Genomic DNA, 26,437 nt, shown 5'->3' on the forward strand with positions numbered 1-26,437 from the left:
TTCCTTTAAAAACAAACTAATGGGGTCTTACCTGGTGGTCCAATGGGTAAGACTATGTGCTCCTAATGCAGGGGGCCCAGTTCGATCCCTGGTTGGGGAACTAGATCCCGCATGCATGCCTCAACTAAGAAGCCCGCATAGAGTCGGCATGCCCCAACTAAGAGTCCGCATGCTGCAACTAAAGACCCCGAGTGCCACAACGAAGATCCCGCGCGCCGCCACTAAGACGCGGTGCAGCCTAAATAAATAAATAATTAATTAAAAAAAAGATCCTAGGAAGCATTTAAAAAAAAAGAATAAATGAATGAATGAGAAAAATGAATGAAGAAACAGGAAGTGAAGGAAAGAAAGAATGCATGGAATTAACAAATGGAATGAAGAAGGAAGGGGGAAAGAATGAATGGATGGTTGGATAAATGAATGAATGAATGAATGGGTGAATTAACGCACGAGTGAGTCAGGACCGGGGAACCCCTGACTCGGAGCCAACGCAGAGGGCGGGGTAAGGGGGATTCCGAAGGGCGGGGCCTCGGTCCGGAAGCGCGGCGCCTGCCGGGGGCGGGGCCTGAGGGCGGGGCGAGCGAGCGCCTCAGACTGGGCTACCCAGCTGCCCGGAGTAGCGGATGCCGAGGACCCCGCCAGCGTTCCAAGCCTCTCCACGCTTCTCGCCGACCCCTCGGGCCCCCGCAGCCCGGGAAGAAGGCCACTCCGGGCCCAGCACCCGCTCTGCAAGGCGGACCTGCAACCCGGAAAGGCGGCGCGGAGTCGGATTCTGCTCGGACCGGGCCCCGGCGGGCCGGCGCCGCGGGGATGTCTGAGGCGCGGAAGGGGCCGGACGAGACTGATGAGAGCCAGTATGACTCGGGCATCGAGTCTCTGCGCTCTCTGCGCTCTCTGCGCTCTCTGCCCGAGCCCACCCCGGCCCCAGCCTCTGGGCCCTCAGACGGAGGGGGACCCCAGCCCTGGACTCATCCTCCGGGAACCGCCAAGGAGCCAGAGGAGAAGGAAGATACAGATGGGGAGCGGGCTGACTCTACCTATGGCTCCTCATCGCTCACTGAGCCCCTGTCCTTGTTGGGGGACCCCAAGACCGAGGACCCAGCCCCAGACTCGCGGCTTCCCGCCGCGGGGGCGCTGAGCCCTCAGCAGCTGGAAGCACTCACTTACATCTCCGAGGACGGAGACACGTGAGTATGGGGGCTAGGCTAAGATAGGATCCCTTCCTCCCTCCCAATGCTAACTCGGGATCTCCCCCAGGAGCCGCAACCCCCTATGTGAGAATCCCTCAAGGCACCAGCCCTGGAAGGGGCCGTCCCCACTCTCTCTTTCAAACTTAACTCTCAACCCACTTTCTGTAGCCAGGACCAGTCCGGAGGACCTGGCATCATCTGCATGCCCCACCTTTTGGCAGGGCCCTTACCAGGCACCTGGAAACACAGCTAGCATCTTGGAAATCTATCAGTAACCCATCCCTAGGAAGAGAAAATTCCCCTGACCAGCCCAGTTTTGTTTTGTTTTGTTTTTTCCTTACTGGGGGACAGGGCGTCCTTGTTTGCTCAATATCTGGGATTCCCGGCCTCTGACCGCAGAATGCCCTGTCTCAAGGAACAAGAGGGGCCAGTTACAGGCTGCCAGTGGGCCCAGGAAGCTGGGGTTGGGGGTGCTGCCAGGGTGCATTGCTGAGGCTGGCCCTAAGGAGGAGGAGGTGAGCCAGGCTGGGGCACTCTTGCCCCAGCAGACAGACAGGCGGCTGGCTGCCCCAGCTAACTTCCTCCTCTGCTGAGAAAGGGGAAGTGAGGGCTAGAGTCAGCCTTACCGACACTCTTCACCTCCTGAGCCCCACAAGTCCCCCTCACTGTCCTGTGTGACCCCTTTACTTCATCCTTCCTCCCCAGGCCCAGGTGGAGCTTGGTGGAGACTGGGCTGGGGGGCAGTTGAAGTAAGAGACAGTTATGTGGCAGGGACTGGCCAGTTGAGGATTTGCCCCTCGGGGAGAAGAAAACACCGACAGGAGAGGGGGTGGCTGGGATTTGGGGGGGTGAGAAACAGAGTGGAGGGGAGCTGGGGTCCCAGATCTGGGATGCTGGAATGAACGGGGCTGAGGAGGCAGGAGATATCTGTCTTGACCTGCTTTTTTGGAGATGCAAGGGTCCTGGGTGGCCTTTGAGAAAGATAGTCTCTTGACTCAGTGGGTGACCCTAGGCCTTTTTGTACTCTGTGTCCAGATCACCAGCCCTCAGGCCCACAACCAAGATTGTGCGAGCTCCGTGCAGAATACCTATGGCTGACCTTTGACCCAGGGAGTGGCGGTTTCTGAGCCCGCCCTCCTTTGTTAACCTCCCAGCCCCTGCCTTGACCATCTCTAGTAGAGACAGATGTGGTGTCTAGACCCTAGGGAGGTTGGGGGGAGAGGTGTCAAGACTCCCCTGGGGGTTCCCTGAGAGGAGGGGGCACCTTCTTCCCTCCAGAGGTGTCTGGGCTGTGGGACATATGGAAATGGGAAGAGGAAGTGGGAGGAGGGGAGACTGAGGGAGAGAGGGAGGTGGCTGCAGGAATGTGACCAGAGAGCAGGCCCTGGCCGAGGGGATTTCCATCGCGGTTCCTCCCTCCCTCCGTCACTCTCTCCTGGGCCTCGCCTGCCACCAGAGCCAGCGCCCCTCCCACCCGAGCAGCCCCCTCCCCAGCCCAGACGGGCCTTTCAGCTGAGCTACCCGCCTGTCGAATGCCCCGAGGCAGCTGTCCCTGGCCTAGATCCTCCAGCTCCGGCTTTCATTTTCCCCACCTGATGTGGGGAAACCCCAAGGCTGGAACTTCCCCTCCTAGCCACCCCCCGCCCCCCAGGTTACGGCTCTTTATCCCCCACCAAGCACACATTTTCTGCACTGCCAGACCTCCCCTCGGAGGCGCGCACGGGAGCGGGGGCCCTAGGTCAGGCCCCTCCCACGCCCCGCCGTCTGAAGAGTGGCCCTCTGGCCGCCCCGTGGAGGGCAGCAGGATAGGGTTCTGCCCTGCTTCCTGCTCCTCTGCCAAGAGCTTCTGTCTCTTGGAATGTGTTTCTGAGGGGGGCGGGGAGTGATCCCACCCCTGCCCTCTCTGTCCTCCCCGCTGAGGCGGGCAGAGATGGGGAGCCCAGCCCTGGAAACCCCCTCTGCACCACCCCAGCAGCTTTCAGTTTGGCTTTGAGCCTGCAGCTGCCCGGCAGGGCCCTGGAGCCAGAGGGGAGCGGGGTGTGGGCAGGCTGGACAGGAAGGACCTTGTCCCGTCAGCACCCTGCCCGCACTCTCCCTCAGCCAAGGCCCTCCTGAAGGCCAGAGATGGGAACTTGGAGCTCCCACCCCCAGGATCCTGGCTTCCCGCACCAACCCTCACTTCCTGGCCCAAACTCTCACTTCCCGCACCTCCCGTATGGGTGGCAGCTTAGACATTGATGTGTTCCTTCTAACCCCAGGACCCCAGCCCACTCTCTGTGGCCTGGGCCCTGACCCCAAACCTTGGCTCTTCCTCCCAGGCTGATCCACCTGGCGGTGATTCATGAGGCCCCGGCTGTGCTGCTCTATTGCCTGGCTTTGCTGCCTCAGGAGGTCCTGGACATTCAGAACAACCTTTACCAGGTGGGTGGAAAGAGTGGGCTGAGCCCAGATACCTGTGTCTGTCCCAGCAGCCATCCCCAGCAGCAGCACAGCATCCTTAGGCTGCTCTCTCAGGAAATCATATGCCAGACACTGGGCTAGAAGCTGAGGATGCAGAGAGGAGTAAGAAACAGCCTCTGCCCACAAGGTGCTCAAGCCTGGGCTAGGGGACTCGTGTCAATACCTAATTACACAGCATGGTGACAAGAGTTGTGATGGAGATGCGTGCCAGCTGCTGTGGGAACCAACGTCTGTGGGAAGCAGCCAGGGAAGGCTTAATATGAGAGGTGACTCTTCATAGAGCATTCAAGGAGGAGTTTGCCAGGTGGAGACTGCCTGGTGCCTCTGTCTCCTCCCCCCAACCTCTCCCCATCACCTAAGGTAACAGAGGTCTCCCCAGAAGGTGAGATACTAGACACTGCCCCCCACTCCATCCTTTCTCCAGGGGCTTAAGCGACCTAAAAGGAGAGCAGGGGGCCACTCCCCTCACCTTGCCTCCAGAATTGGGGTCCCAAGAACTTGGTGGGGGGTAACAGAAGGAAGACCAGGACCATAGCCTTTATAAGCAGTCCTCAAAGAAGGTGCTGGCCTCTGGCAATTTCTGTGCCCAAGCTAGCATGTTCCTGGAAGTGGGAGCATGCTGCAGTGGCCCTGTGACCCTCTCTCTGTGCCTGCAGACAGCACTCCATCTGGCCGTACATCTGGACCAGCCAGGTGCAGTTCGGGCCCTGGTGCTGAAGGGGGCCAGCCGGGTGCTACAGGACCGACACGGCGACACGGCCCTGCATGTGGCCTGCCAGCGCCAGCACCTGGCCTGTGCCCGCTGCCTGCTGGAAGGGCAGCCAGAGCTAGGCAGAGGACCGCCTCACTCCCTGGACCTCCAGCTGCAAAACTGGCAAGGTGCGGGCAGCCTCAGGGCCCATGAGATGAGGAGGGGACAGGAGACAGGGACCCCACTCTTGGGGAAGGGAGGGTCACAGCTTGTCCATTGATGATGCATCTCCAGTTCTAAGCACATAGGTACTCAGAATACCTTTGCTTAAAGAAAGAATGAATGGACAAATGAGTGAATGAATGGGTTCTATTTCGAATTTATTGAGAACTTACTGTATGCTAAGCAGAGAGCTAAACTTTTCCCTCAAGATATTCAGTTTAATAGAGATTAGATGAACTCATTAATTTATTCAACAAAAATGTACTGAGGGCTTTCTATGTGCCAGACACTTGTAGGAGCCAGGCTTGCATCTGTGAGAAAAACAGAGAATGTCTGAGGCAAACAATAAACATAAGAAGTGAGTCCTCTAGGAGGTTAACGGGCAGTCACTGCTGTGGAGACAGTAGAGCCGAGTGAGGGGACTGGAGTGGCGGGGGGTGATGTGATTTTTAAACAGGGTGGTCAGGGAAACCCTCGTGGAGCCCAGACATTTGAGCAGAGATTTGAAAGAGGTGAGGGGTGTGAATCTGAATCTACTTCTCTAAGCAGAGAGGGGCCCAGGCCAGAAAGGAGCTAGCAAAAAGGCTAGGGGAGCTCACGGGAGGAGGTGGCCCCTGGGGAGGGGCTGGGGGCCTGAGGATCCAGAGAGCTCTCAAGAAGGTGGCTTTTGGATGCGGCCTGAAGGCAGGTAGAGTTTTAGGAAAAGTGAGTGAGTGAGTGAGTGTGTGTGTGTGTTGGGGGGGGGGGGAAGTGTGTGTATGGGGGTGTGGGGGGGCAGGGGGGTGTGTTGGGGAGGGTGTATGGGGGAGGGTGTGTGTGTATGGGGGGGGAGTATGCGTTGGGGGAGTGTGTGTGCATGGGGGAGGGTGTGTGTGTTGGGGAGGGTGTGTGCATGGGAGAGGGGGTGTATGTTGGGGGAGAGTGTGTGTGTGTATGGGGGAAGGGAGTATGTGTTGAGGGAGTGTGTGCATGGGGAGGGGGTGTGTGTTGGGGGAGGGTGTGTGTGTTGGAGTGTGTGTGCATGGGGGAGGGTGTGTGTGTTGGGGGACGGTGTGTGTGTGGGGGTGTCACTCAGCAACCTGACCCCTGAAGCGTGAAAGTTTCAATAACATGACACTGAAAAGGTGGAAACTTTGAGTTCCTTTCCCCCCAGACTTTTGAGGGGGTTTTTGGGTTTGTTTTAACAGTCCTGTGATCAGAGGCACTGAGTGGGCAGGGGGTCCCTTGGGACTGAGGGGTAAGGGAGGCCCCTGAAGAAGGGGAGAGAGAGCTAGCTGGTGGATGCAGCCCCCACCCTCACCCCATCCCAGGTCTGGCCTGTCTCCACATCGCCACCCTGCAGAGGAACTGGCCACTTATGGAACTGCTGCTGCAGAACGGAGCTGACATCAACGCACAGGTGAGGCAGCCAATCAAGGTGCTGTCCAGCCCAGGGCCCAGGCCCGGGATGCTTTCTCTTGAGGGCCTTGGCTGACACCCTTCTTCCCCGCCAGGAGGGCACGAGCGGGAAGACAGCGCTGCATCTGGCCGTGGAGACCCACGAGCGGGGTCTGGTGCAGTTCCTTCTCCAGGCTGGGGCCCGGGTGGACGCCCGCATGCTCAACGGGTGCACACCCCTGCACCTCGCCGCGGGCCGGGGCCTCAGAAGCATCTCATCCACCCTGTGCGAGGCAGGTGCCGACTCCCTGCTGAGAAACGTGGAGGACGAGACTCCCCAGGACCTGGCTGAGGATGTAAGAGGCAGACACTCAGCTCTGCTGTCCAGGACCTCCCTTGTGGAGACAGGCGCTGTAATAGCTGAAAGGGTCAAGGAGTTAGGAGCCCAGGGTGTAAATCACGGCTCTGCCGCTCACCAGCTGTGGGACCTTGGGCAAGCCTCTGCCCCTCTCGCAGTCTGTGTTCTTAATTGGTCAGGACCAGGGGCCCAAACTTGGACTCCTACAGGAGCCGTGCAGCTAAAGCGCATCAGAGAAGCAGGCTGGGTGTAAGAGAGCCAGGTGGTGGGGCCTGCGGGAGACCAGACAGTCTTTTGTCTGAAGGTCACTCTACTCAACTTCAGCAGATACTTGTAGAGGAGGAATGTGGGCCCAATATTCCCAGGTCTTGGAATTTTTTAAGACAGATGAAACCTAGGTTTTCTGTAGAATCTTTCCCATTTTTAAATGTTTGATTTAAAAAAATATTCAAAATGTTTTGTGAGTACCCTTTCCCAACACCCTCCTCCCAAAACAAAAACAGGCCCTAGAAGCCCTGGGGGACCACTGTTTTGGGGGTTAGTAGGAAGATTTGTTCCCTGATGTCCTTCAACGACACTTGGTGGGGAGGAAAGGGCCCAATAGGTCTCCCAGCCCCCTTCCCCCACCACTGCCTTTGTCCACAGGCCCTGATCTTGCTTCTCTCCATCCTCTTCCTCAGCCCTTTGCCCTTTTGCCCTTTGATGACCTGAAGATCTCCGGGAAGCCACTGCTGTGTGCTGACTGAAGCCGGGACAGGCTCTAGGGCCCCGGACGCTCCTCCCCTTCCCATCTGAAAGCTGGAGCCACAGCTGCTACAGTCTGGGCCCAGGCCATGTGCCCTGGGGACTGCTGAGGCCAGAGCCTGGGGCCAGCACAGTCCCGAGCTGAGAGGAGGGACCGCAAATAAGAGAGCCAGTCTGGAAGGAAGAGCTTCCAGGTGGATGGAAGGACCCCCAAAGCCCCAGGCAACCTGGGCGAAGCCTGTTTACCTCTGTTGAAGATGGCGGGGCTCTTGCCTCTACCCACGTGGGGTCAGCTTGAAGCTGCCAGCCGGTAGGCAACATGGACTCTCCTGAGTGAGGAGAGACACTGAACTGTGAGTGAGCAGGGCCCTAAAGGGTTCCATCTCACTGCTGAGGAGGACTTTGAAACACTGTTGTTTAAAGACTTCACACAGAAGGCCCTGAACTGAGCCTTTGGGGATGGGGAAGTTTCAAGAACATGACACTAAAACAGCAGAGACTTAAACACACACCCCCCGCCCCACTCCCGCCCCGAGTTGTTTTGTGCGTGTGCCTGTTTGTGTGCATTGGGGATTTTGAGACAGGCCTGCCCTGTGACCTTGTGGTGGAGGCAGAGAGAAGGAAATTGTCACTTGAGCAAGGTAGGGCCTTGTAGGGAGGGTAGGGAGCCTAATGGTCCTCAGGCCTCTCTGTCCAGCACAGTCTCTTGCCCTTTCTGTGGAAATGCAGTTGGATGGAGGAAGAGAAAGAGGAGTGAGAAGATGCAAGTGGGAGGCCTCACCACGGCCCTGGAGGACCCTGGAGAGAAGGGCTAGCCTGTGGAGGGTGACACGAGGGAGCGTGGCTTCGTATGTTGTTTTCTCTCATTCCACATATGTTTGAGGCACCTGTTAGGTCAGGCCTATGCTGGGATAGAATATGTGGGAATAAAACCGTTTCTGGCCCCTTGGAGACCTAGTCTAGTGAGGCAGCCATTAAAATCATAAACATCCAAATAAATATGTAATTGCAAGTCGCGATGGAAGGCAAAGAATCGTGGGAGGGAGAGCAGTGGAGTGGGTGTAGGGCCGTACTTTGGGTGGTCAGGGGAGGCCTGAGTAGGGGTTTAGGGGAGAGCTTTCAGGGGAAGGCTTTTGGTGAATTAGAAGAACTGAGAGCAGTGGGGCTCTGCAGGGTGGGTGAGGGGGCAAGGTAGACGGGGGCCAGGTCACGCAGAAAGAACCTCCGAAGGTCATGAGGATGCGGGGACAGAACTGCTGCCCAGCCCCCGAAGGAAGGAGACATCTTCCTGCCAGAAAACGGGGAAATGGTAACATAAGGGGATGTGCCTGGGATGCAGAAGCTGTGTCCCCGTTCCTAGGATGGCAGTGGTCAGCACCACCTCCGGGCCGGTGGTGAGGGCTAAGGGCGATGACGAAGCAGGGGCGGCACCGGGCTGGAGCTCCCACTCCCCCGACCCCACCCACCCGACCCCCCCCCCCCCCCCCCCCCCCCCCCGCCCACAGAGGCAGCCTGCCTCCTGCGCGCCGAGCCGCGTCTCCCGCCGGGCCGCGAGGGGGCGCTGTGGCCCGGCGGCGGCCCGGGGCGCTGCGTGGTCGCGGCCGGGGGCGGAGGGGCGGCCGCGGGGAGGGAGGCGGGAAGAGCGCGGCATTTCCGCTAGCCTGCTGCTCCTGGAGGCGACTGCGGGAGTGGTGGGAGCGCGCGGCCCGGGGACCCGCATTCCCCGGCCCCGCTCCGCCCCACGCGGCCGGGACCATGGACGCCAGGTGGGGGGCTAGGGGGAGTGGCGAGCCCACGTGACCGAGCCCCGCGCCACGTGACCGCCGCTCCCTCAGCGCGGGGGGACGGGTGGGGTCCCATATGCCCGGCAGGAGGCCAGCCTAGCGCTGCCCGGACCCGGCGTGGGGGCGGGGGGTGGTGGTGGAGGCGGGCGCCGTGGCGTTGTGCTCTTCGGGGGCTCCGGGAGTGTCGGGCGAAGAAATCGGGGGACCCTGGGTCTCCGCGAGCCCCGAGGGCGGGGTCAGGGAGCGCTGGAGGGAACAGAGAGAACCTGTGTGGCCGGAGGGGCGGGTCCGCTCTCGGGGATGGAGGGATCCCTGCCTGGCTCGCGCCGGCCACCCCAGGAGAGAGAGAGGCTCTTTGTCCGCGCCGGGCTGCAGCTGAGGGGGGCGGGGAGGAACTCCGGGCCCTTCTCCAGTGTCGTCCCCTCCGGAGGGCCCAGAGGGTGAGGAGCTGGACCCTGATCCTTCTGCCCGCGGTCCCCGCAGGTGGTGGGCAGTGGTGCTGCTGGCTGCGCTCCCCTCCCTCGGGGCAGGTGGAGAGAACCCCGAAGGCCCTCTGGAGTCATGGACCCAGCTATGGTTCTTCCGCTTTTTGGTGAACGCGGCTGGCTATGCGAGCTTTATGGTACCTGGCTACCTGCTGGTGCAGTACTTCAGGCGGAAGAACTACCTGGAGACAGGTGTGTGGGGAAGTTTGCTCAGTCTGTATTACGAGTGTTGGCCAGCAGTGCAAAGGGGAGGTGGCGTGGCACGGGAGGAAGGGCGGCCAGCAGGGCGGGCTGGCAGCTGTGGGAGAGATGAGGTGCTAGGGAGAAGTTTGGGGTTTCACCTTGTGTGCTTTCTCCAGGCAGGGGTCTCTGCTTCCCCCTGGTGAAAACTTGTGTGTTTGGCAACGAGCCCAAGGCCCCGGATGAGGTTCCTCTGGCTCCCCGGGCAGAACCAGCAGAGACCAGTCCCACTTGGCAGGCCCTGAAGCTGCTCTTTTGTGCTGCGGGGCTCCAGGTAAGTAGGCAGGCTCTGCGGCTCTTCCTGGGTCGGTCCCCGCGGACAGGGACTTTGTGGAACCAGAGCTTTCACCCCGCCGGTCCCAACAGTTTGCTGGTGGTTGTGTTGTGTGTCCTCCTCCTCCCCGAGGCACACCATCTTCTTGGGGGTGGTTGGAGGAAACGCTGTCTTTTCTGTCCTCCTGTCTCTACCCTCTGTGATTTCTCCCATCCCTTGTAATGATGTCTCATATACCATAAACCCACTGTTAAAAAAGTTTCAGCCTTACCCACTACGGCGTGTGAGAGGGGTGCTTAGATGCTGACCTCATGGCATTTTGGAGTGGGCACTTCTGGTTCCACCTAGTGTACCATGTTGAACTAACAGGTGTGCAGTCTTCTTTAAGAACTCTTCCTCCCATGGGCTTCCCTGGTGGCGCAGTGGTTGGGAGTCCGCCTGCTGATGCAGGGGGCGCGGGTTCGTGTCGCAGTACGGAAGGATCCCGCATGCCGCGGAGCGGCTGAGCCCGTGAGCCATGGCCGCTGGGCCTGCGCGTCCGGAGCCTGTGCTCCGCAGCGGGAGAGGCCGCGGCAGTGAGAGGCCCGCGTACTGCAAAAAAAAAAAAAAGAAGAAGAACTCTTCCCCCCACAGTTGGTTGAAAATAGAGAAGAAAATACTTGGGATGGAGTCGGCTCTAACATCCCTACTGTGGGGACAGACAGGGTCTGGTCAGTCCTAAAGCATTTGTTGTTGGCGTTTCACACACACTTGATTGCCTGCAAGATGAATCCAGATTTGGGAGAGAAGAGGAAAGTAACTTCTAGTTACTACAGATATTTACGCTGTCCATTCTCATCATTTTCGATATCATCCTGAGGAAGGAGGAGCTTGTTGCGCTTTTTGGCCTGCCTTTTCCTTCTCTTGCTTATCTCCTCTCCCTCCGCCCTTCCCCATCCAGGTGTCTTATCTGACGTGGGGAGTGCTGCAGGAAAGAGTGATGACCCGCAGCTACGGGGCCACGGCCACATTGCCAGGTGAGCGCTTCTCGGACTCACAGTTCCTGGTGCTAATGAACCGCGTGCTGGCACTGATGGTGTCTGGCCTCTACTGCATCTTATGCAAGCAGCCCCGGCATGGGGCACCCATGTACCGGTACTCCTTTGCCAGCCTGTCGAATGTGCTCAGCAGCTGGTGCCAGTATGAAGCTCTCAAGTTCGTCAGCTTCCCCACCCAGGTGCTGGCCAAGGCCTCCAAGGTGATCCCTGTTATGCTGATGGGAAAATTGGTGTCTCGGCGCAGCTATGAGCACTGGGAATATCTGACCGCCGGCCTCGTCTCCATCGGGGTCAGCATGTTTCTCCTGTCCAGCGGACCGGAGCCCCACAGCTCCCCGGCCACCACGCTCTCAGGCCTCATCCTGTTGGCAGGTTACATTGCCTTTGACAGCTTCACCTCCAACTGGCAGGATGCCCTGTTTGCCTATAAGATGTCATCGGTGCAGATGATGTTTGGGGTCAACTTCTTCTCCTGCCTCTTCACAGTGGGCTCCCTGCTAGAGCAGGGGGCTCTCCTGGAGGGCGTCCGCTTCATGGGGCGACACAGCGAGTTTGCCGCCCACACCCTGCTGCTGTCCATCTGCTCTGCATGTGGCCAGCTCTTCATCTTCTACACCATCGGGCAGTTTGGGGCTGCCGTCTTCACCATCATCATGACCCTCCGCCAGGCTTTTGCCATCCTCCTCTCCTGCCTTCTCTACGGCCACACTGTCACTGTGGTGGGGGGCCTGGGGGTGGCTGTGGTCTTTGCTGCCCTCCTGCTCCGAGTCTACGCCCGGGGCCGTCTAAAGCAGCGGGGAAAGAAGGTCGTGCCAGTCGAGTCATCTGTGCAGAAGGTTTGAGGGGCCTGAGCGATGAAGTGACTAGGACCCTCTCACTGTACCAGTTTTCCTGTCCTACTGTAACTTCTCGGAGGCGGCAGGCTCTAGGGCAAAATGCAGGTTTCTCAGTATCACAGACCAGCTCTGCAGTTGGGGGTAGGGAGCCCAGGAGGCAGCCTTCCCCTTTGCCTTAAGTCCCCCATCCTCTAGTGGGCAGGATTCTTCCCAGGGTGGCAATGACAGTGGGAAGGGGCAGGGGGCAGTATTGAGAAGGCAGAGGCACCTTCCAAAGCCCCTCCCTCCTCCAATTCCCTGAAGTCTTGCCCTGTAGGCTCGGCCAACACCTCACCTGTGCTTGTCCTCTACCTTGAATACCCACCCTTTCAGACTCTGAGGGACCTGCGTTTCTTACTCTGGAGAGAGAAGCACAAGTGTTGTAGACTCCAAATGCTGCTTTCCCAGGAGAGTAAGTGAAAGACGGTGCTGTGCTGCGGGAGGGTGTGGGGAGTCCCGCCCAGCACCACCCCCGCCCTCTGCTCCTGGATCCCTAGGCTCTGCTCCATGAGCCAGTTGCAGGTTTTGGTACTTTGGAAATGTAACTTTTGCTCTTATAATTTTATTTTATTAAATTAAATTGCTGCAGCGGGCTCGGTCCTGTGTTTTGGTTGACTGAAGTACAGACTTTCAACTTCAGATGGGCTATGTCCGATAAACCCATCAGAAGCTGAAAATGTGTTTAATACACCTGACATAGCTTACCCTACCTAAAACTTCCATCAGCTCAAAACATCCTACAGTTGCTGTTTAACAGGCGTCAAATATCTCATTTAACTTGTTTAATACTGGAAACGAAAAGACAGTGGTGGTTACGTCTACCACTTGTTTGTGGCCAGGTGGCTGGGAACTGCAGCTCAGCACCCAGCCACACCAGTGAAGGTACCTCATACTGTCAGGCCAGGAAAAGATCAAAAGTAGTTCCTGCTGCATGTGTGTGCGTTTGTTTCAGCACAGTAAGTCAAAAAACTTTGAGTGGAAGACCCTCTACGTGCTTTAGGAAAGGGACTTTTTAAAGTGTTATATGGTAGTTCAAAGATACCATTTATACCTTCAGCGTTTTTCTTTTAATCAATATTTTTTAAAATTGAAGTATAGTTGATTTACAGTGTTAATTTCTGCTGTACAGGAAAGTGATTGTTACATTTTTTTAAAGTACTGTTTTCCATTATGGTTTATCATAAGATACTGAATATAATTGTGCACTATACAGTAGGACCTTGTTCATCCATTCTTGTTCATATAAAAGCTTCCATCTGCTAACCCCAACCTCCGATTCCATGCCTCCCTCATCCCCCTTGGCAACCACCGGTCTGTTCTCTCCTTGATTTGATTCAGAGGTTTATTTGTGTCATATTTTACATTCCACATGTGATTATCATATGGTATTTTTTACTTAGCATGGTAATCTCTAATTGCATCCATGTTGCTGCAAATGGCATGATTTCATTCTTTTTTATGGCTGAGTAGTATTCCCTTGTATATATGCACCACATCTTATCATCTGTCAACAGACGTTTGTTTCCATGTCTTGGCTATTGTTAGTGCTGCTGCAGACATAGGGGTGCATCTATTTGAATTAGTTTTGTCTGGATACATGCCCAGGAGTGGATTACTGGATATGTAATTCTATTCTTAGTCTTCTGAGGAACCTCCATACTGTTTTCCTCGGTGGCTGCACCAACCTGCATTCCCACCAACAGTGTAGGAGGGTTCCCTTTTCTCCACACCCTCTCCAAGCTTTTGTTACTTGCAGACTTTTTTGTTTGGTTTTGGTTTTTGACCACGCAGCATGCAAGGATCTTAGTTCCTGAACCTGTGCCCACTGCAGTAGCAGCACAGTCTTAATCGCTGGACTGCCAGGAAGTCCTGTTATTTGCTTACTTCCCCCCCCCCCCCCGCGGCACGCAGGCCCCTCACTGTTGTGGCCTCTCCCCCTGCGGAGCACAGGCTCCGGACGCGCAGGCTCAGCAGCCATGGCTCACGGGCGCAGCCGCTCCGCGGGATGTGGGATCTTCCCGGACCAGGGCACGAACCCGTGTCCCCTGCATCGGCAGGCGGACTCTCAACCACTGCGCCACCAGGGAAGCCCTGCTTACTTTTTAATGTGAGGCGGTACCTCATCATCATTTTGATTTGCATTTCTCCAGTAACTATGTTGAACATCTTTTCATGTGCCTATCGGCCATGTGTATGTCTTCTTTGGAGAGAGGTCTATTTAGGTCTTCTGCCCATTTTTTAACTGGATTTTTTTTTAATTAACTTGTATGAGCTGTTTGTGTTATTTTGGAAATTAAGCCCTTGTCGGTCACATCATTTGTAAATATTTTCTCCCATTCTGTAGGTTTTCTTTTTGTTTTATGGTTTCAAGTTTCATTAGATCCCATTTGTGTGACTTCTAAACTTATCAGTAACCTTTTAAAAACTTTTAAAGTCCTACCATGTATCGCGTTATCTATACTCGGGATGATGGCAGGTTAAGACTTGGGAAACAGAAACTAGGGAAACTCCAAAGGCAGCATTATACATACTTGGCGGGGCGGGGGGGGGGGGGGCGTCCACATGATTTGAGAAAGAAGCGTATAAAAAACCTGCATCATCTTTATTTTGCATACTTTAATTTCAGAACAAAACAAACAAAAAAAACACAATACACAACATTCAAACCCCATGTCAAATGTGGAAAGGAACAGGGCTTGAGGCCCTTATATCCTGCCTTAGACAGAAGAACAGAAATAAAACCTCTAGACATCAGCAGAAAGAACCAAGTGGGCCAAGGCCACTGGGGCTGCTGCTGGGGGAGCCATGGGGACACTATACAGAGGGAACAAAGTCTGCAGGTAGAAATTCCTAATCTACTTCTTCCATGCGAGAGGCATCCTCATCACCCTCAAGGGGGGGGATCTCATCAGGAACAGCAGTACTGGGCTCCTCTGCTGTCACTTCATCTTCATCAATGCCTAAAAGTAGGAAGAATGCCACTTGAGATCTGACCCAAAAAGCAGTCCAATCCACCCACCAGACCAGTTCCTCATCTCCTTGCCACACTCAAGAGGACAAGAATACTCACCCAAGCCTAGCTTGATCATGCGGTAGATGCGGTTGGAGTGGGTCTGGGGATCCTCAAGCGAGAAGCCGGAAGAGAGCAGTGCAGTTTCGAACAGCAGCACCACCAGGTCCTTAACAGCCTTGTCATTCTTGTCTGCCTCTGCCTTCTGCCGCAGGGTCTCCACAATGGGGTGGTCAGGATTGATCTCCAGGTGCTTTTTGGCCATCATATAGCCCATGGTCGAGTTGTCCCGAAGTGCCTGGGCTTTCATGATGCGCTCCATGTTGGCAGTCCAGCCATAGGTGCTTGTCACGATGCAGCAGGGTGAAGACACAAGCCTATTGGAGATTGTCACCTGTGGACAGTCACAAAAACCTTGGGTTCATATTAAATCAAATTGCTACCTTGAGGCAAACGTGATACTTGAAGTTCTGTTCTTGGGGGAAAAAAATACCTCATCTTTGGTTAAGTTTAATAGAAACAGCAACCTTAAAATCTGCCTGGTCAAGAAAACAAAGGGTAGGATTGGCGCTAAACAAATTATGCTGCCCCAAACCACTAATTGTATAGCAACCAGAGACTGAGGTAAATAGCCCTGAAGGCATCTGTTACAAGTAACTTAGTTCCAGAGTTGCTTACCTTCTCCACCTTCTTATCCAAGATCTCTTTCATGAGTTTGCAGAGGTTCTCAAACTTAGCCTTGCTCTCCTCCATCTTCTTCTTCTCCTCCTCATCCTCAGGCAGCTCCAAGCCCTCCTTGGTAACTGAGACCAGACTCTTCCCATCAAACTCCTTGAGCTGTTGCACACAGTACTCATCTATCGGCTCTGTCATGTACACCACCTCGAAGCCCCGCTTCCGCACTCGCTCCACAAATGCAGAGTTGGCAACCTGCTCTTTGCTCTCACCTGTAGGATTACTTAGTGTGACTCAAGGGCCAGAATGCCTCAACCTGCCAGTTCCCAGGTATCCTCGAGTGCCCTCCCCTTCTCCCCACACCTCTAAGGAGAGGCTTTGATCATTGATTAGATGCAGACTCCAACGCACCAGTGATGTAATAGATGGACTTCTGGGTCTCCTTCATGCGAGACACGTATTCTGAGAGAGAAGTCATCTCATCTCCAGACTGGGAGGTGTGATAGCGCAGCAGCTCAGAAAGGCGTCGCCGGTTAGTGGAGTCCTCATGGATTCCAAGCTTTAAGGGTGGAAAGAAAAATACAATCTTGCTAAGAAATCATTTATCCTCTATGTGAGTAAAAAATAATCCATCATAATTATTAAGTAAAAAAGTACTTGCTGCCTCTTTACCTTTAGGTTCTTAGAGAACGCCTCATAGAATTTCCTGTAGTTCTCCTTGTCTTCTGCCAGCTCCGAGAAGAGCTCAAGGCACTTCTTAACAATGTTTTTGCGAATGACCTTCAAGATTTTGCTCTGCTGGAGCATTTCTCGGGAGATGTTCAGGGGAAGGTCTTCAGAGTCAACCACACCACGGATGAAGTCTGAAATCAAGTACATAAGCTCAGTTTAAAAAAGGGGAGTGGAGAGGATAAAGATAAAGGTATATAGACAGGGTTATCTGGATCCAACAGGACCAATTTTCTCACTGAACCTTCACTTGTTATGTTGCAGAGGATCCTTAATCTATGATAAAGACTTCAGTCCCCATGAGAATGCTGAACGCAAGTACATTAGGCCAAAAAGATACTCACTGAGATATTCTGGTATTAATTCATCACAGCTGTCCATGATAAACACACGGCGGACATAGAGTTTAATGTTGTTCTTCTTCTTTTTGTTCTCAAAGAGGTCAAAAGGAGCCCGACGAGGGATGAACAGCAATGCTCTGAATTCCAACTGACCTTCTACAGAGAAGTGCTGAAAGAAATCCAAGATAATCCAACTGTGTATTTCAAAATAAGGGTGGCTTTTTGTCCCAACCCCAAACTACCCAATATTTGGAACTAAAATCTTCCCCCTAAGCACCAGGAATAGAGTGGACACTAAGGCAACTGTTGAGAAAATTTAAGCTCTAACGCCCTAAATGAACCCAACGTGGTACAAGCTCTGTATAATCCCTGGGTCGATGAGGAAATCGTCAAACCAGGACCCCAGATGGGTAAAGCTGCCACAGAACAAGTGAGGTAACTGGGAAAAATGTCATTTCTCCACCCTGGAAGGGTCCATTAGCAACTGAACTCATGGCATTCACAGCTCCCAGCTACCAACCAGTTGGGTAAGTTGCATTTGCCCATTATTGGCTCCTCCTATTGAGCCAGCAAGCAAGGCTTCTTACCTTCACTGCCAAGTGATCTTCCCAGTCATTGGTGAGGCTCTTATAGAACTCTCCATATTCCTCCTGGGTGATGTCATCAGGGTTTCTGGTCCAAATGGGCTTGGTCTTGTTCAGTTCTTCCTGATCAATATATTTCTCCTTGATCTTCTTCGTCTTCTTTTTCTTATCTTTGCCACTATCATCCTCCTCATCTGAGCCCACATCCTCAATCTTGGGCTTCTCCTCATCATCTTTATCTTCCTCTTCTTTCTCACCTTTCTCTTCTTCTGCCTCATCATCACTGATTTCCTTCTCGCGTTCCTTCTCCAGCTAAAAGTATCAAAGATGATAAATGCAGAATACAGAAAGCAAAAAATCAAAGTTCCATTTAGATTCTCTAAAGTATCTTCACTCGAGTTACCAGTCCATACTTACATAGAGTGTGATGGGATAACCTATGAACTGTGAGTGCTTCTTCACCACTTCTTTGACCCGCCTTTCTTCTAAGTACTCTGTCTGGTCTTCCTTAAGGTGGAGAATCACTTTGGTACCCCGCCCAATGGGCTCACCTAGAAAAAAATCAATCCAAATGGAATAAAAAATGAAACTAAACGCAAAACTATAAAAACAACTGCTTTACAGATAAAATGCTCAAGATCTTTGTTACTGTTTCCCCAGAATTCTCACCCAGACACCTTAAGAGGAAAGCTAACTTACCATGGTCAGCACGTACAGTGAAGGAACCCCCAGCAGAAGACTCCCAGGCATACTGTTCGTCATCATTGTGCTTTGTGATCACAACCACTTTCTCTGCCACTAGGTAGGCAGAATAGAAACCAACACCAAATTGCCCAATCATGGAAATGTCTGCACCAGCCTGCCAAAAAGTTTAAGGAAGTCGAATGCAAGTTTCAAAGAAACAGCAAACCAAATACCAAAAAAAAAATACGAATGGAGTGTGCCCAGCTAAAATACCACATACCTGAAGAGCCTCCATAAATGCTTTAGTACCAGACTTGGCAATAGTTCCCAAATTATTTACAAGATCAGCTTTGGTCATGCCAATGCCAGTGTCTACCAGAGTCAGGGTGCGCTCCTGGGGGTTGGGGATGATGTCAATTTTCAACTCTTTACCACTGTCCAATTTGGAAGGGTCTGTCAGGCTCTCATAACGAATCTTGTCCAAGGCCTGGAAATACAAATTCCAATTTTACAATTCTGCTTCCTTAAAGCCCATTTCACCCAAAAGAGAAAACTTTTTTTAAATTCCTAAATACCCTCAATCTGATTACCCATTTAACTCGTAGTTTGACCACCACATCAAACTATAGTCTCTATCCACCTACCCACCATGGAATAAAGCAAACCTTTTTGTAACTGCAGCAAATTTATATCCCCTTCAACACTGAACACCACAAAATGCCAAACCACCCCTTCTTTTTTGTATGTGGACTACTTGAAAAACAAGAAACAAACGCCAATGAAAACACCCAAGGCACTCACATCAGAAGCATTACTGATCAACTCCCGAAGAAAAATTTCCTTGTTGGAATAGAAGGTATTGATAATAAGAGACATGAGTTGGGCAATTTCTGCCTGGAAAGCAAAAGTCTCCACCTCCTCCTCTCCATGGTGCACTTCCTCAGGCATCTAAAATAAGAAAACTCAAAAATTTAAGTCTACTAGAGTTCACCCCGGTTACAGTAAAAACATTAAGAGATTCAATTCAAACTGTTTTGAGCTGTGTACTGAGACAAAATCCTTTCCTGTAAAAATTTCAGGCTGCATCCTTAGACGGAAAACAATGGGGAGAGGGGGTGCGCCTAACACACTCGATTAAACGTGTTAAGGTTTCTTGTACTTTGGAACCAAACCGCTGTTAAAATGATCCCTGGATCAGCATCACCTGGTAATTTGTTAGGCATGCACAGTATCGCCCCTAACCCAGGTATGTCGAATGCAAGTAATAAGCCCGGTTAATTCACACACACACTTAAATATGCAAATCACTACAGTTCTACCATTTTGGGTCGGGGGGACCTCCAACATGACTAGTTTTACATTAAAGGATAATGACTTGAAACTGCTCTCCCATGAGGCATCTCCAAGCAGATGTAGGATTACTGCCTCACGTGGTAGGGAAAGCTAACTCGATAAATCGGTGGGATGCCCACCCAGGGTGGCTATTAAGACAAAGAACCGATAAAGCAAAAGCTCCTCCTTGACTCCTGAGCACACGTGAGTGAAATGCAGGTCCAAACCAAACACAACTAAGATGGTGGCCGTAATCGGCTGGGGCGACTCTAGTCCTTGCCGGACATGCGTCGGCCAGGACCGCGCGGGAAGGGGGCGCCACCGCGCAGCCTCCCTTCGCCCCAGCATCCGGGCACCAGGGCGGGGCACTGGGCTCCAGAAGCTTCCAGAACAATCTCAGCTCTCGAGAAGGGGCGGGGGAGGAATAAATCCATGAATCCCAGAGCCTGCCCCCTCCCCTCTCCCATCCCTCCTCCTGCACCAAGACCGCAGGCCAGAGGCGACGGAAAACATCTCTCGCCGCAGACCCTCCCGGAAGGCACCCGAAAAAACTTAAAAACCGCGTCCAACAGAAGAGATGGCAAAACCTGATCAGGACCGGGCTGTGCTGAGTCACACCGAGCGCGCACACCCACAACCCTTGGGGACCCTCCGGCGCCCCGTAGCCGCGTCCGGAAGTGGAGAGACAAACATGGCAGCGTCCCGGGCCGGCGCGGCCACCACGTGCAGCTGCCCACTAGCCCAGACCCACTCCGCGGCCCACCTCGCCCATGGCTAATACCTGCCTAGAAGCAGCCCCGCCACCAACACAGAAAAGAGGCTGAACTCAACAGCTCCCTCCCACCCTCAACAAAAAATGGGAGCGTTATCCCCAAAGCCGCCCCAACACAACAAAATGTGGGAGTCGGAAAGGACACGAGAGACGAAAACAACTCAGAAGACCAATCTAACCTGAAAAGCCCGAAGACTGCAGCCTTACCTTGAAGAATAAGAATCGCAGACACTAGAGAGCTGAGCGGGCAAGGACTGCCTCAACCGCACACGCCGCAACAAGGGCGCACGGGGGTGACTCAAGAGAACGGCTGTGCGCCCCCAGTCGCCTTATATAAGACGAAGCACAGCCTAGCTGCCCGCCCCCGGATCCCTCCGCCTTAAAGGAGGATGCCTGTCAGCACCGCACCTGCCGCCGCCCGCCCACCTTGACGTCATGGTCCAAAATAGGGGAGGGGCGGTGAAGAACGCGAGCAGCCGGCGTCAGTCTGCACGGGGAGCGCACTCGTTTTCATAGCCCCGTCTCTGCGCTTCCAAGACAGGACACCATCAAAAATAGATGTTGGGAATGCTCTCATGACGTAAGCGGCGGATCAGGGGAGAGGATCCCCACTGACCTCCGTAGAAACCTGTAGTGCAGGCATCTCCACACCCAAGAGTCCCGGCCTCGAAGGACGCCTAAAAAGTGGCCAACCACTCCCACCTACGCTCCCAGGCTCGATCTCCCTTTAGAATCTTCGCTACACATTCCAACAGCCCGATAAGGGGAAGGGGGTCTTTTCCGCGGGCGGTGTGGAATCGGAAGCCCAACTCTGGGCAGCCCGGGGAATCCCGGGCAGCCCGGGGAATCCCGGCCCTCCCGGGGGCAGGGCCAGCGTTTCGCCGCGGGGCGTGGCTCCGGCTGCTGGAAGGTTGCCGGCTCCGGCTGGCGGGGGACTCTTTGCCTGCATGCGGCGGAAGGAGCCACGGCGGCGGTACTGCGATGCTTCCAGCAGGTTCCAGGCCCGCCTAGGCGGTCCCGCCCCGCCCCCTTCCCTCGAGGCTCCGCCCCTCCCTCTGCGGCCTGGGCTGTGCCTCTGCGGCGGCTCCGCCCCGCGACCATTCTGCTAGGATCCTGGGGTTGAAGTGGGCTGCTCTAATCCCGTTTACTGTAGGAAACTGCAGGGGGCACCCTTTACCCCACCTGCCAGGCCCAGCTAGCCCAGCACTGCGTCTGGGGTTGGGATTGACCCCACTTCTACCCCATCAATCACACGGGCTGTTGGGGCAGCTCTAAGGGCGCCGCCTTCAGAGAGCGGAAACTGGGGATGGGGTCGCTACGCGACAGACCCTCCCCAGCTTCTGCAGCCTCCCACAGGTGTGGAGCGCAGAGATGTGCACATCGAGTTCTCAGTCTGGTTTCTTTTTTTTTCCCCCACTCTTCTTTCTGCAGCTGCTTAGATCTGGGGAGGGTCTGGTCTCCAAGGACCCCTCTGCGGGGTGGCAGAAGTTCTTGGAAGCAGCATGAAGACTCTGGCCAGAGTGTAGCCCGCTCCAGGCGGTTGGAACCACGTCGTTCCTCTTCAGCGGTGGCGCCGGAAGCTCCAAGCCATGGGCCTGCCCAGCGAGCTGCGGGACGCCGTGCCTCTTCTGGCTCTGCCCCTTTTGCGTTTCCTCCGGCTGGTGAGCTGTCCTTGCCTTTCCAAGGCCTCATCTTGGAAGCCTACTGGACCCACAGACCCTCCAGGAGATAATGGCCACCCCCTACGCTGTGACCTTGTGGATGTCCAACAACTCCCTTCGTGGCCCACTTTGTCGGCCCCTGGCTTGCTGTGGAGGGCTTCCCCCACTACCACCCGCGGACCTCCCTCAGCAGCCCTGGTGCCCAGTCTTATTCTTTCGTATCTTCTTGGTTTATGTGTTCAGTTTCAAGGAACAAAGGACCCTTGCTTTCTTTTTCCTCGTCCCACACTCCAGACCTCATCAACCCTGCCATCACTACCTCAATTTCCTCTCCTTACACTTCCACTCCCCTTCTTTATGGTCTGGGAGGAGTCAGTGAGTGGGGGAAGGGCCGTGGTGCTGCTGCTAGGAGGCCCCCCGATGCTGTGTTCCTGATGGAAACCTCAAACCAGGAGCGTCACCCCCCAACACACCCTCCCTCCCCCTGGGCAGAAGGGGGCTAGTTAATTAAACACCTGCTCCCTGGTTCACAAAGAGGATTCACAACATCTCACAGTCCTGTGAAGAGGTGGGAGTGAATCTGCACATTCTAGAAACTGGGCGAGGAAGGCTTCAGTGAGTACCCCAGGATGGGTCAGCTCAGAGCCTTTGTTCCACTAACTCCCTTGCTCCCTGAGCCAGAAATGGAGTGGGAATGCTGTTTCTTCTCCCAGGACTCAAGCCCAAAGCAGAGCAAGAATCACTCCTGTGGACCAGTGTCAGGACCAGAGATTCCTTGGGGGTTTCCTAATGGGAAAATCTCAAATCTCGCACCAGCACAGAAATTCTGCTTTCTCTTCCAGAAATCTTCAGGATGACTTCTCCAGCTCATTGACACTCACTAATCCCCTGTGAGCCTTGTCTGAGGATACAGAGATGCATAAACAGGACAAGGAGCCCTTAGCCCACTAGGGGGAGCTGCAGCAGACCAAGTGCGAATCAGAGCAGCTGGCAGCGAGGGAGAAGCCTCAGTTTCCCAGCTCAGCCTGGGCAAGGGGGCAGGCTCAGGGCTACGTGGCACAGGTCTACTCCCCAGCAAAGGGAAAGCATGGGAAAGGCACAGCCCTGCCAGAGGGACCACAGCCCAGGAACCCTCAAGGGAGGCAGGAGTCACTGAAAGTGGCCCTGCAGGCAGGGATTAGGTCACAGAGGGCCACAATGCCATGCTAAGTAGTTCTGACCTTAACTTAGGGTCAGGGAAGCCACTGAAGGCTATTCAAGATGACTTAACCCCCCCCCCTGAATCCCCAGAAGCCTATTCCCAGCAGCATTTGCAACCCTTGATGTTCCCAAGATACCCTTTATTCCCGACCAGGCCTCAAAGACCCAGCCCAACCTTCTGCTGTTTGGAGGGCAGCCGGGTGAAGCAAGGACTGATAAACTATGGCCTGCAGTTGGTGGGCTGATCACTTGTTTTTGTATGGCCTGTGGATAAGAATGGTTTTTACATTGTTTAATGGTTGAAAAAACATCAAAGGGAAGATCATATTCTGGCATGTGAAAAGTATAGGAAATTTGAATTTACGTCCGTAAAGTTTTACTGAAACAAGCTCTACTTATTTGTTTACACGTTGTCTTTGGCTGGTTTCACACTGTAATGAGGGAGTTGATAGTTGTGACAGAGACCATGTAGCTTGCAAAGTCTAAAATATTTACCCCCTTACCTTTTACAGAAAAGCTTTGCTGACCCCTGATCTAGCTAAAGCTAAGTAGGGCCTCGGAGGGAGCACAGACTCAGCCTGGACAGAGAGGCCTCCGGCTGCCGCTCGGACTGGGACTTCTAGTTAGGAAGCACCACTGGCCTTTCAAGGAGGTCAGGGGGCCACTGAGGGGAGCTTAGATAAGGGGCCATGGATGAATCAAGCAACCGGAGGCATCAGGACGTCAGGGCCTATTTAAGCATGGGGAGTAGCTCTGGCTCCTTAACCCCCAGAACAAGCAGCCTTCCAAGCTCAGGGCCTGCCAGGCGTGCCCTGTCAGTTCTGGTCTTCCCAGTTCCACCAGGCTTACATCTCTGAATTCCTGAGCTGACATCCTCCTGGGCCAACAGACCTGACGTTCAGATATGTTGGACAGCTGAGCAGGTCTGCATGGCCAACGAGGGCTCCATCTCTTTGCCTCAGTTTCCATGTTCTACGGGGACATGTCTCTCTGCACCACTTTTGCTCATTTGATTGTTAGTATGTTATTTTTTGATGCAATGGCACATGGAAATTTGCCTTCATTTTCTGTTTCCTGGAGAGTTTGAAAAACGATTGTTGTGTATCGATCCCACAACTTGGTAGGCTACCTTACTAATTTTTAATTTGTCTGTCAGTCTTTTGTTGTTTTCTGGTACAACCCTAGCTATCATCTGAGAACAATGATAGCTTGGTTTCTGCCTTTCTAACCCTTGTATCTCAGATTTCTTGTTACACTGCAGCAGCTAGGACCAGCAGAACAATGACGTGTGGAAACAGTGATTCTGGGCATCCCTGTCTTTCTTTTTTTTTTTATTTTATTTTTTTCATCCCTGTCTTTCTGATCGGAAAAGGAACACTTCATCATTGAGCATATTTTCTTTCTGCTCCTAACTTGTTATACATCTTAATCTGAATGGGTGTCAAAATTATTTTCTGCATCTATTGAGAATATTGTTTTTAAAATTTCCTTAATCTATTTGTGTTTAATTTGTTAATAGACTACCATTAGACTGAAATTATCCATTTCTTTAAAGTTTTGTAGAACTCACCTATAAAAATGCCTGTTTCTGTTGTTTCCTATATGAAAATATTTTAACTAGGAACTCAAATTTTTTAATGGCATAGGTCCATTCAGGTTTTCTACTACTCCTTGAGTGAATTTTAATAATTTTTCTGGATGTTCCTTGAAAGCTTTAAAGATTATGGCATACTATTTCCTTTGACTATCTTTTTAGTCTCTGTTCTATCTCAAGTATGTCCCCTTTTTTCACTCCTAAAATTGTTTTTCATGTCTTTTCCCTTTTTTCCTGATCAGTTTCACCAACGATTTATCTATTTTATTACATAATTTGTTTTCTGCTTCTTTAATTCTTTAATTACTTTATTCCTTTCTTTTTTTTTAATTTCTGCTAAACTTTTTCTCATTATTTCTACTTTTTGAGGGTCAGGTCTGTTGTTCTTTTTCTATTTTCTTAACTTTAATACTTAGCACATTAAATTTCATCCTTTCCCCTTTTCAGACATAAGGATTTAAGACTATAAATTTCTTTTCAAGTACTATTTTAGCTATATCCCACAAGTTTCAATATGTAGAATTTTTTATTATAATTCAGTTTTAAGGATTCTGATTCCCCTTATGGTATCTCTGTTGATCAGAGATCAGTGGTATCTGTTTAAAATGTTCAGTTATTTTTCTATTATCTTTTCATTATGTTGTAGACATACAATGGTGTGTATGATACTGAACTTTTGTATTTGAGACATCCTTTGTAATCTAGGATGTGGTTAATATTTATAAACACCCCATGTGCGCTTGAGAAAAATATCTATTGATATTACCTAGTTGTTGGATAGCTCTAAATATGTTAAATCTATTAAATCAAGCCAGTTAATTGTGTTGTTCCAAACAAACAAAAATCCCACTTGGAGACTCCTCGGGACGAAGCTTGGAGAAGGGAGAGGCTGGAGGTGTGGAGCTCACACAGGGGTGGGGAGGCACGGTGTACACATTCTCTGAGGTAGGATGATAAAAGTGGGGCTGAGGGGAGGGGAGGACCACTCTGGGCTGGAGGGGTCAAGAAGTCTGTTTTAGGCATTGTGGGGCACCAAGGAGAGATGTCCAGGAGGCAGAGGCTGATGGCTGAAGTCATGGGCAAGAACAAAATCTCTCAGGGGAGTGGGGTGAGAAAGCCAGAAATTGTGGTCTAAGCCATTCCGGAATTGTAAATGGAGTACCTTTGGTAACCTCCTCTTTAATACCCATATCAGCGTGTCTTGACTCTAATGGCATAGTATCTGTGGCCTGGGGGTGTGACTGAGTCCTGCCTACCTGCCGTTGTCAGCCCAGCCCAGAAACGTCTGTCCTCCTCCTGCCGTCACACCCACCAGGCAGCGCTTTCTGTCTTGGGCGTTATTTAGTGTTCCAGGCCCCCTTTGACTAAGAAGCTAAAACGTAACCCTAAATTGGTTCAGCCCAGAGCAGATTATAGGCAGAGAAAGGTGCAGGGGGCGGGTGACACCACAAACAACCCTGACCTACTTAACTGTTCTGCCTGCCACCTGTCCTGCCCGAGGCACAAGTCACTGCTCAATGTGCAGGTCTCAACTGGCTGGATTTCTAGGTCATCCACTGGGCCCAGTGCCTGCCTGGCCCACCTGCACCAGATAAAGGACCGGTAGGGCTGTGGTACTTACTGCTGGTGGGTGGTGAGGAACTCACGAACAGGAGGCACTGAGGTTACACATCAGGAAGGACCTTGCTGGTTTCAGCTGGGAAGGATGTCAAGCGAGTTCAGGATCCTAGGAGGCTGGGATGTGAAAAGAGAAGATGCCTCTCTGGAATGTTCTGGAGGCTGGGAGGCAGGTGCACCAAGCCTGCATTACAGGCCCCCCTATCTCATGTACCTTTCCATGCTCTTCACTGCCTGGGAAGTCGTGTGTGTGTGTGTGTGTGTGTGTGTGTGTGTGTGTGTGTGTATGTGTGTGTGACAGAGGGAGGGAGGGAGTGTGTGTGAGAGAGAGAGAGGGAGGGAGGGGTGTGTGTGTGTGTGTGTGTGTGTGTGTGTGTGTGTGTGAGAGACAGTGGGAGGGAGGGAGGGAGACGGAGAGGGAGAAAGACGAGGACTGAGACACACAGAGAAACAGAGACTTAAACTTACCTGGTGCTTTGCAGTTTACAAAATATTTTTCTA

At 53.0% G+C, this 26,437-nt stretch overlaps 3 protein-coding genes across 3 annotated transcripts; 2 read left to right on the forward strand and 1 right to left on the reverse strand.

Moving 5' to 3' along the window:
* Nucleotides 1-67: 67 nt before the first annotated feature.
* On the forward strand, nucleotides 68-8,024 carry NFKBIE (NFKB inhibitor epsilon). The gene is made up of 6 exons (XM_079935288.1): nucleotides 68-1,187; nucleotides 3,509-3,611; nucleotides 4,307-4,529; nucleotides 5,874-5,962; nucleotides 6,057-6,296; nucleotides 6,979-8,024. The coding sequence occupies exons 1-6, from the start codon at nucleotides 811-813 to the stop codon at nucleotides 7,042-7,044; spliced, it is 1,098 nt and encodes a 365-aa protein (XP_079791414.1). The 5' UTR covers nucleotides 68-810; the 3' UTR covers nucleotides 7,045-8,024.
* A 644-nt stretch (nucleotides 8,025-8,668) lies between these two features.
* SLC35B2 (solute carrier family 35 member B2) lies at nucleotides 8,669-13,571 on the forward strand. The gene is made up of 4 exons (XM_079934073.1): nucleotides 8,669-8,808; nucleotides 9,310-9,503; nucleotides 9,671-9,825; nucleotides 10,766-13,571. The coding sequence occupies exons 1-4, from the start codon at nucleotides 8,798-8,800 to the stop codon at nucleotides 11,702-11,704; spliced, it is 1,299 nt and encodes a 432-aa protein (XP_079790199.1). The 5' UTR covers nucleotides 8,669-8,797; the 3' UTR covers nucleotides 11,705-13,571.
* A 747-nt stretch (nucleotides 13,572-14,318) lies between these two features.
* On the reverse strand, nucleotides 14,319-20,202 carry HSP90AB1 (heat shock protein 90 alpha family class B member 1). The gene is made up of 12 exons (XM_079934032.1): nucleotides 20,072-20,202; nucleotides 18,562-18,708; nucleotides 18,041-18,247; nucleotides 17,776-17,935; nucleotides 17,494-17,627; nucleotides 17,080-17,388; nucleotides 16,496-16,661; nucleotides 16,095-16,285; nucleotides 15,834-15,981; nucleotides 15,426-15,694; nucleotides 14,808-15,141; nucleotides 14,319-14,697 (listed from the first exon to the last, which is right to left on the reverse strand). The coding sequence occupies exons 2-12, from the start codon at nucleotides 18,706-18,708 to the stop codon at nucleotides 14,588-14,590; spliced, it is 2,175 nt and encodes a 724-aa protein (XP_079790158.1). The 5' UTR covers nucleotides 20,072-20,202; the 3' UTR covers nucleotides 14,319-14,587.
* Between the last annotated feature and the right edge of the window lie 6,235 nt (nucleotides 20,203-26,437).

The sequence above is a fragment of the Stenella coeruleoalba genome (genome assembly GCF_951394435.1).
Source record: "Stenella coeruleoalba genome assembly, chromosome: 10".
Taxonomy (NCBI): Eukaryota; Metazoa; Chordata; class Mammalia; order Artiodactyla; family Delphinidae; genus Stenella; species Stenella coeruleoalba.

Coding starts and splice junctions, on each gene's coding strand:
- NFKBIE (XM_079935288.1), top strand. CDS start 811: ATGTCTGAGGCGCGGAAGGGGCCGGACGAGACTGATGAGAGCCAGTAT. Junction 5,963..6,056: donor GAGCTGACATCAACGCACAG/GTGAGGCAGCCA, acceptor CTTCCCCGCCAG/GAGGGCACGAGCGGGAAGAC. Junction 6,297..6,978: donor CCCAGGACCTGGCTGAGGAT/GTAAGAGGCAGA, acceptor CCTCTTCCTCAG/CCCTTTGCCCTTTTGCCCTT.
- HSP90AB1 (XM_079934032.1), bottom strand. CDS start 18,708: ATGCCTGAGGAAGTGCACCATGGAGAGGAGGAGGTGGAGACTTTTGCT. Junction 18,248..18,561: donor TGATCAGTAATGCTTCTGAT/GTGAGTGCCTTG, acceptor TTGTATTTCCAG/GCCTTGGACAAGATTCGTTA. Junction 14,698..14,807: donor CATGATCAAGCTAGGCTTGG/GTGAGTATTCTT, acceptor TCCTACTTTTAG/GCATTGATGAAGATGAAGTG.
- SLC35B2 (XM_079934073.1), top strand. Junction 9,504..9,670: donor GAAGAACTACCTGGAGACAG/GTGTGTGGGGAA, acceptor TGCTTTCTCCAG/GCAGGGGTCTCTGCTTCCCC. Junction 9,826..10,765: donor TTTGTGCTGCGGGGCTCCAG/GTAAGTAGGCAG, acceptor TTCCCCATCCAG/GTGTCTTATCTGACGTGGGG.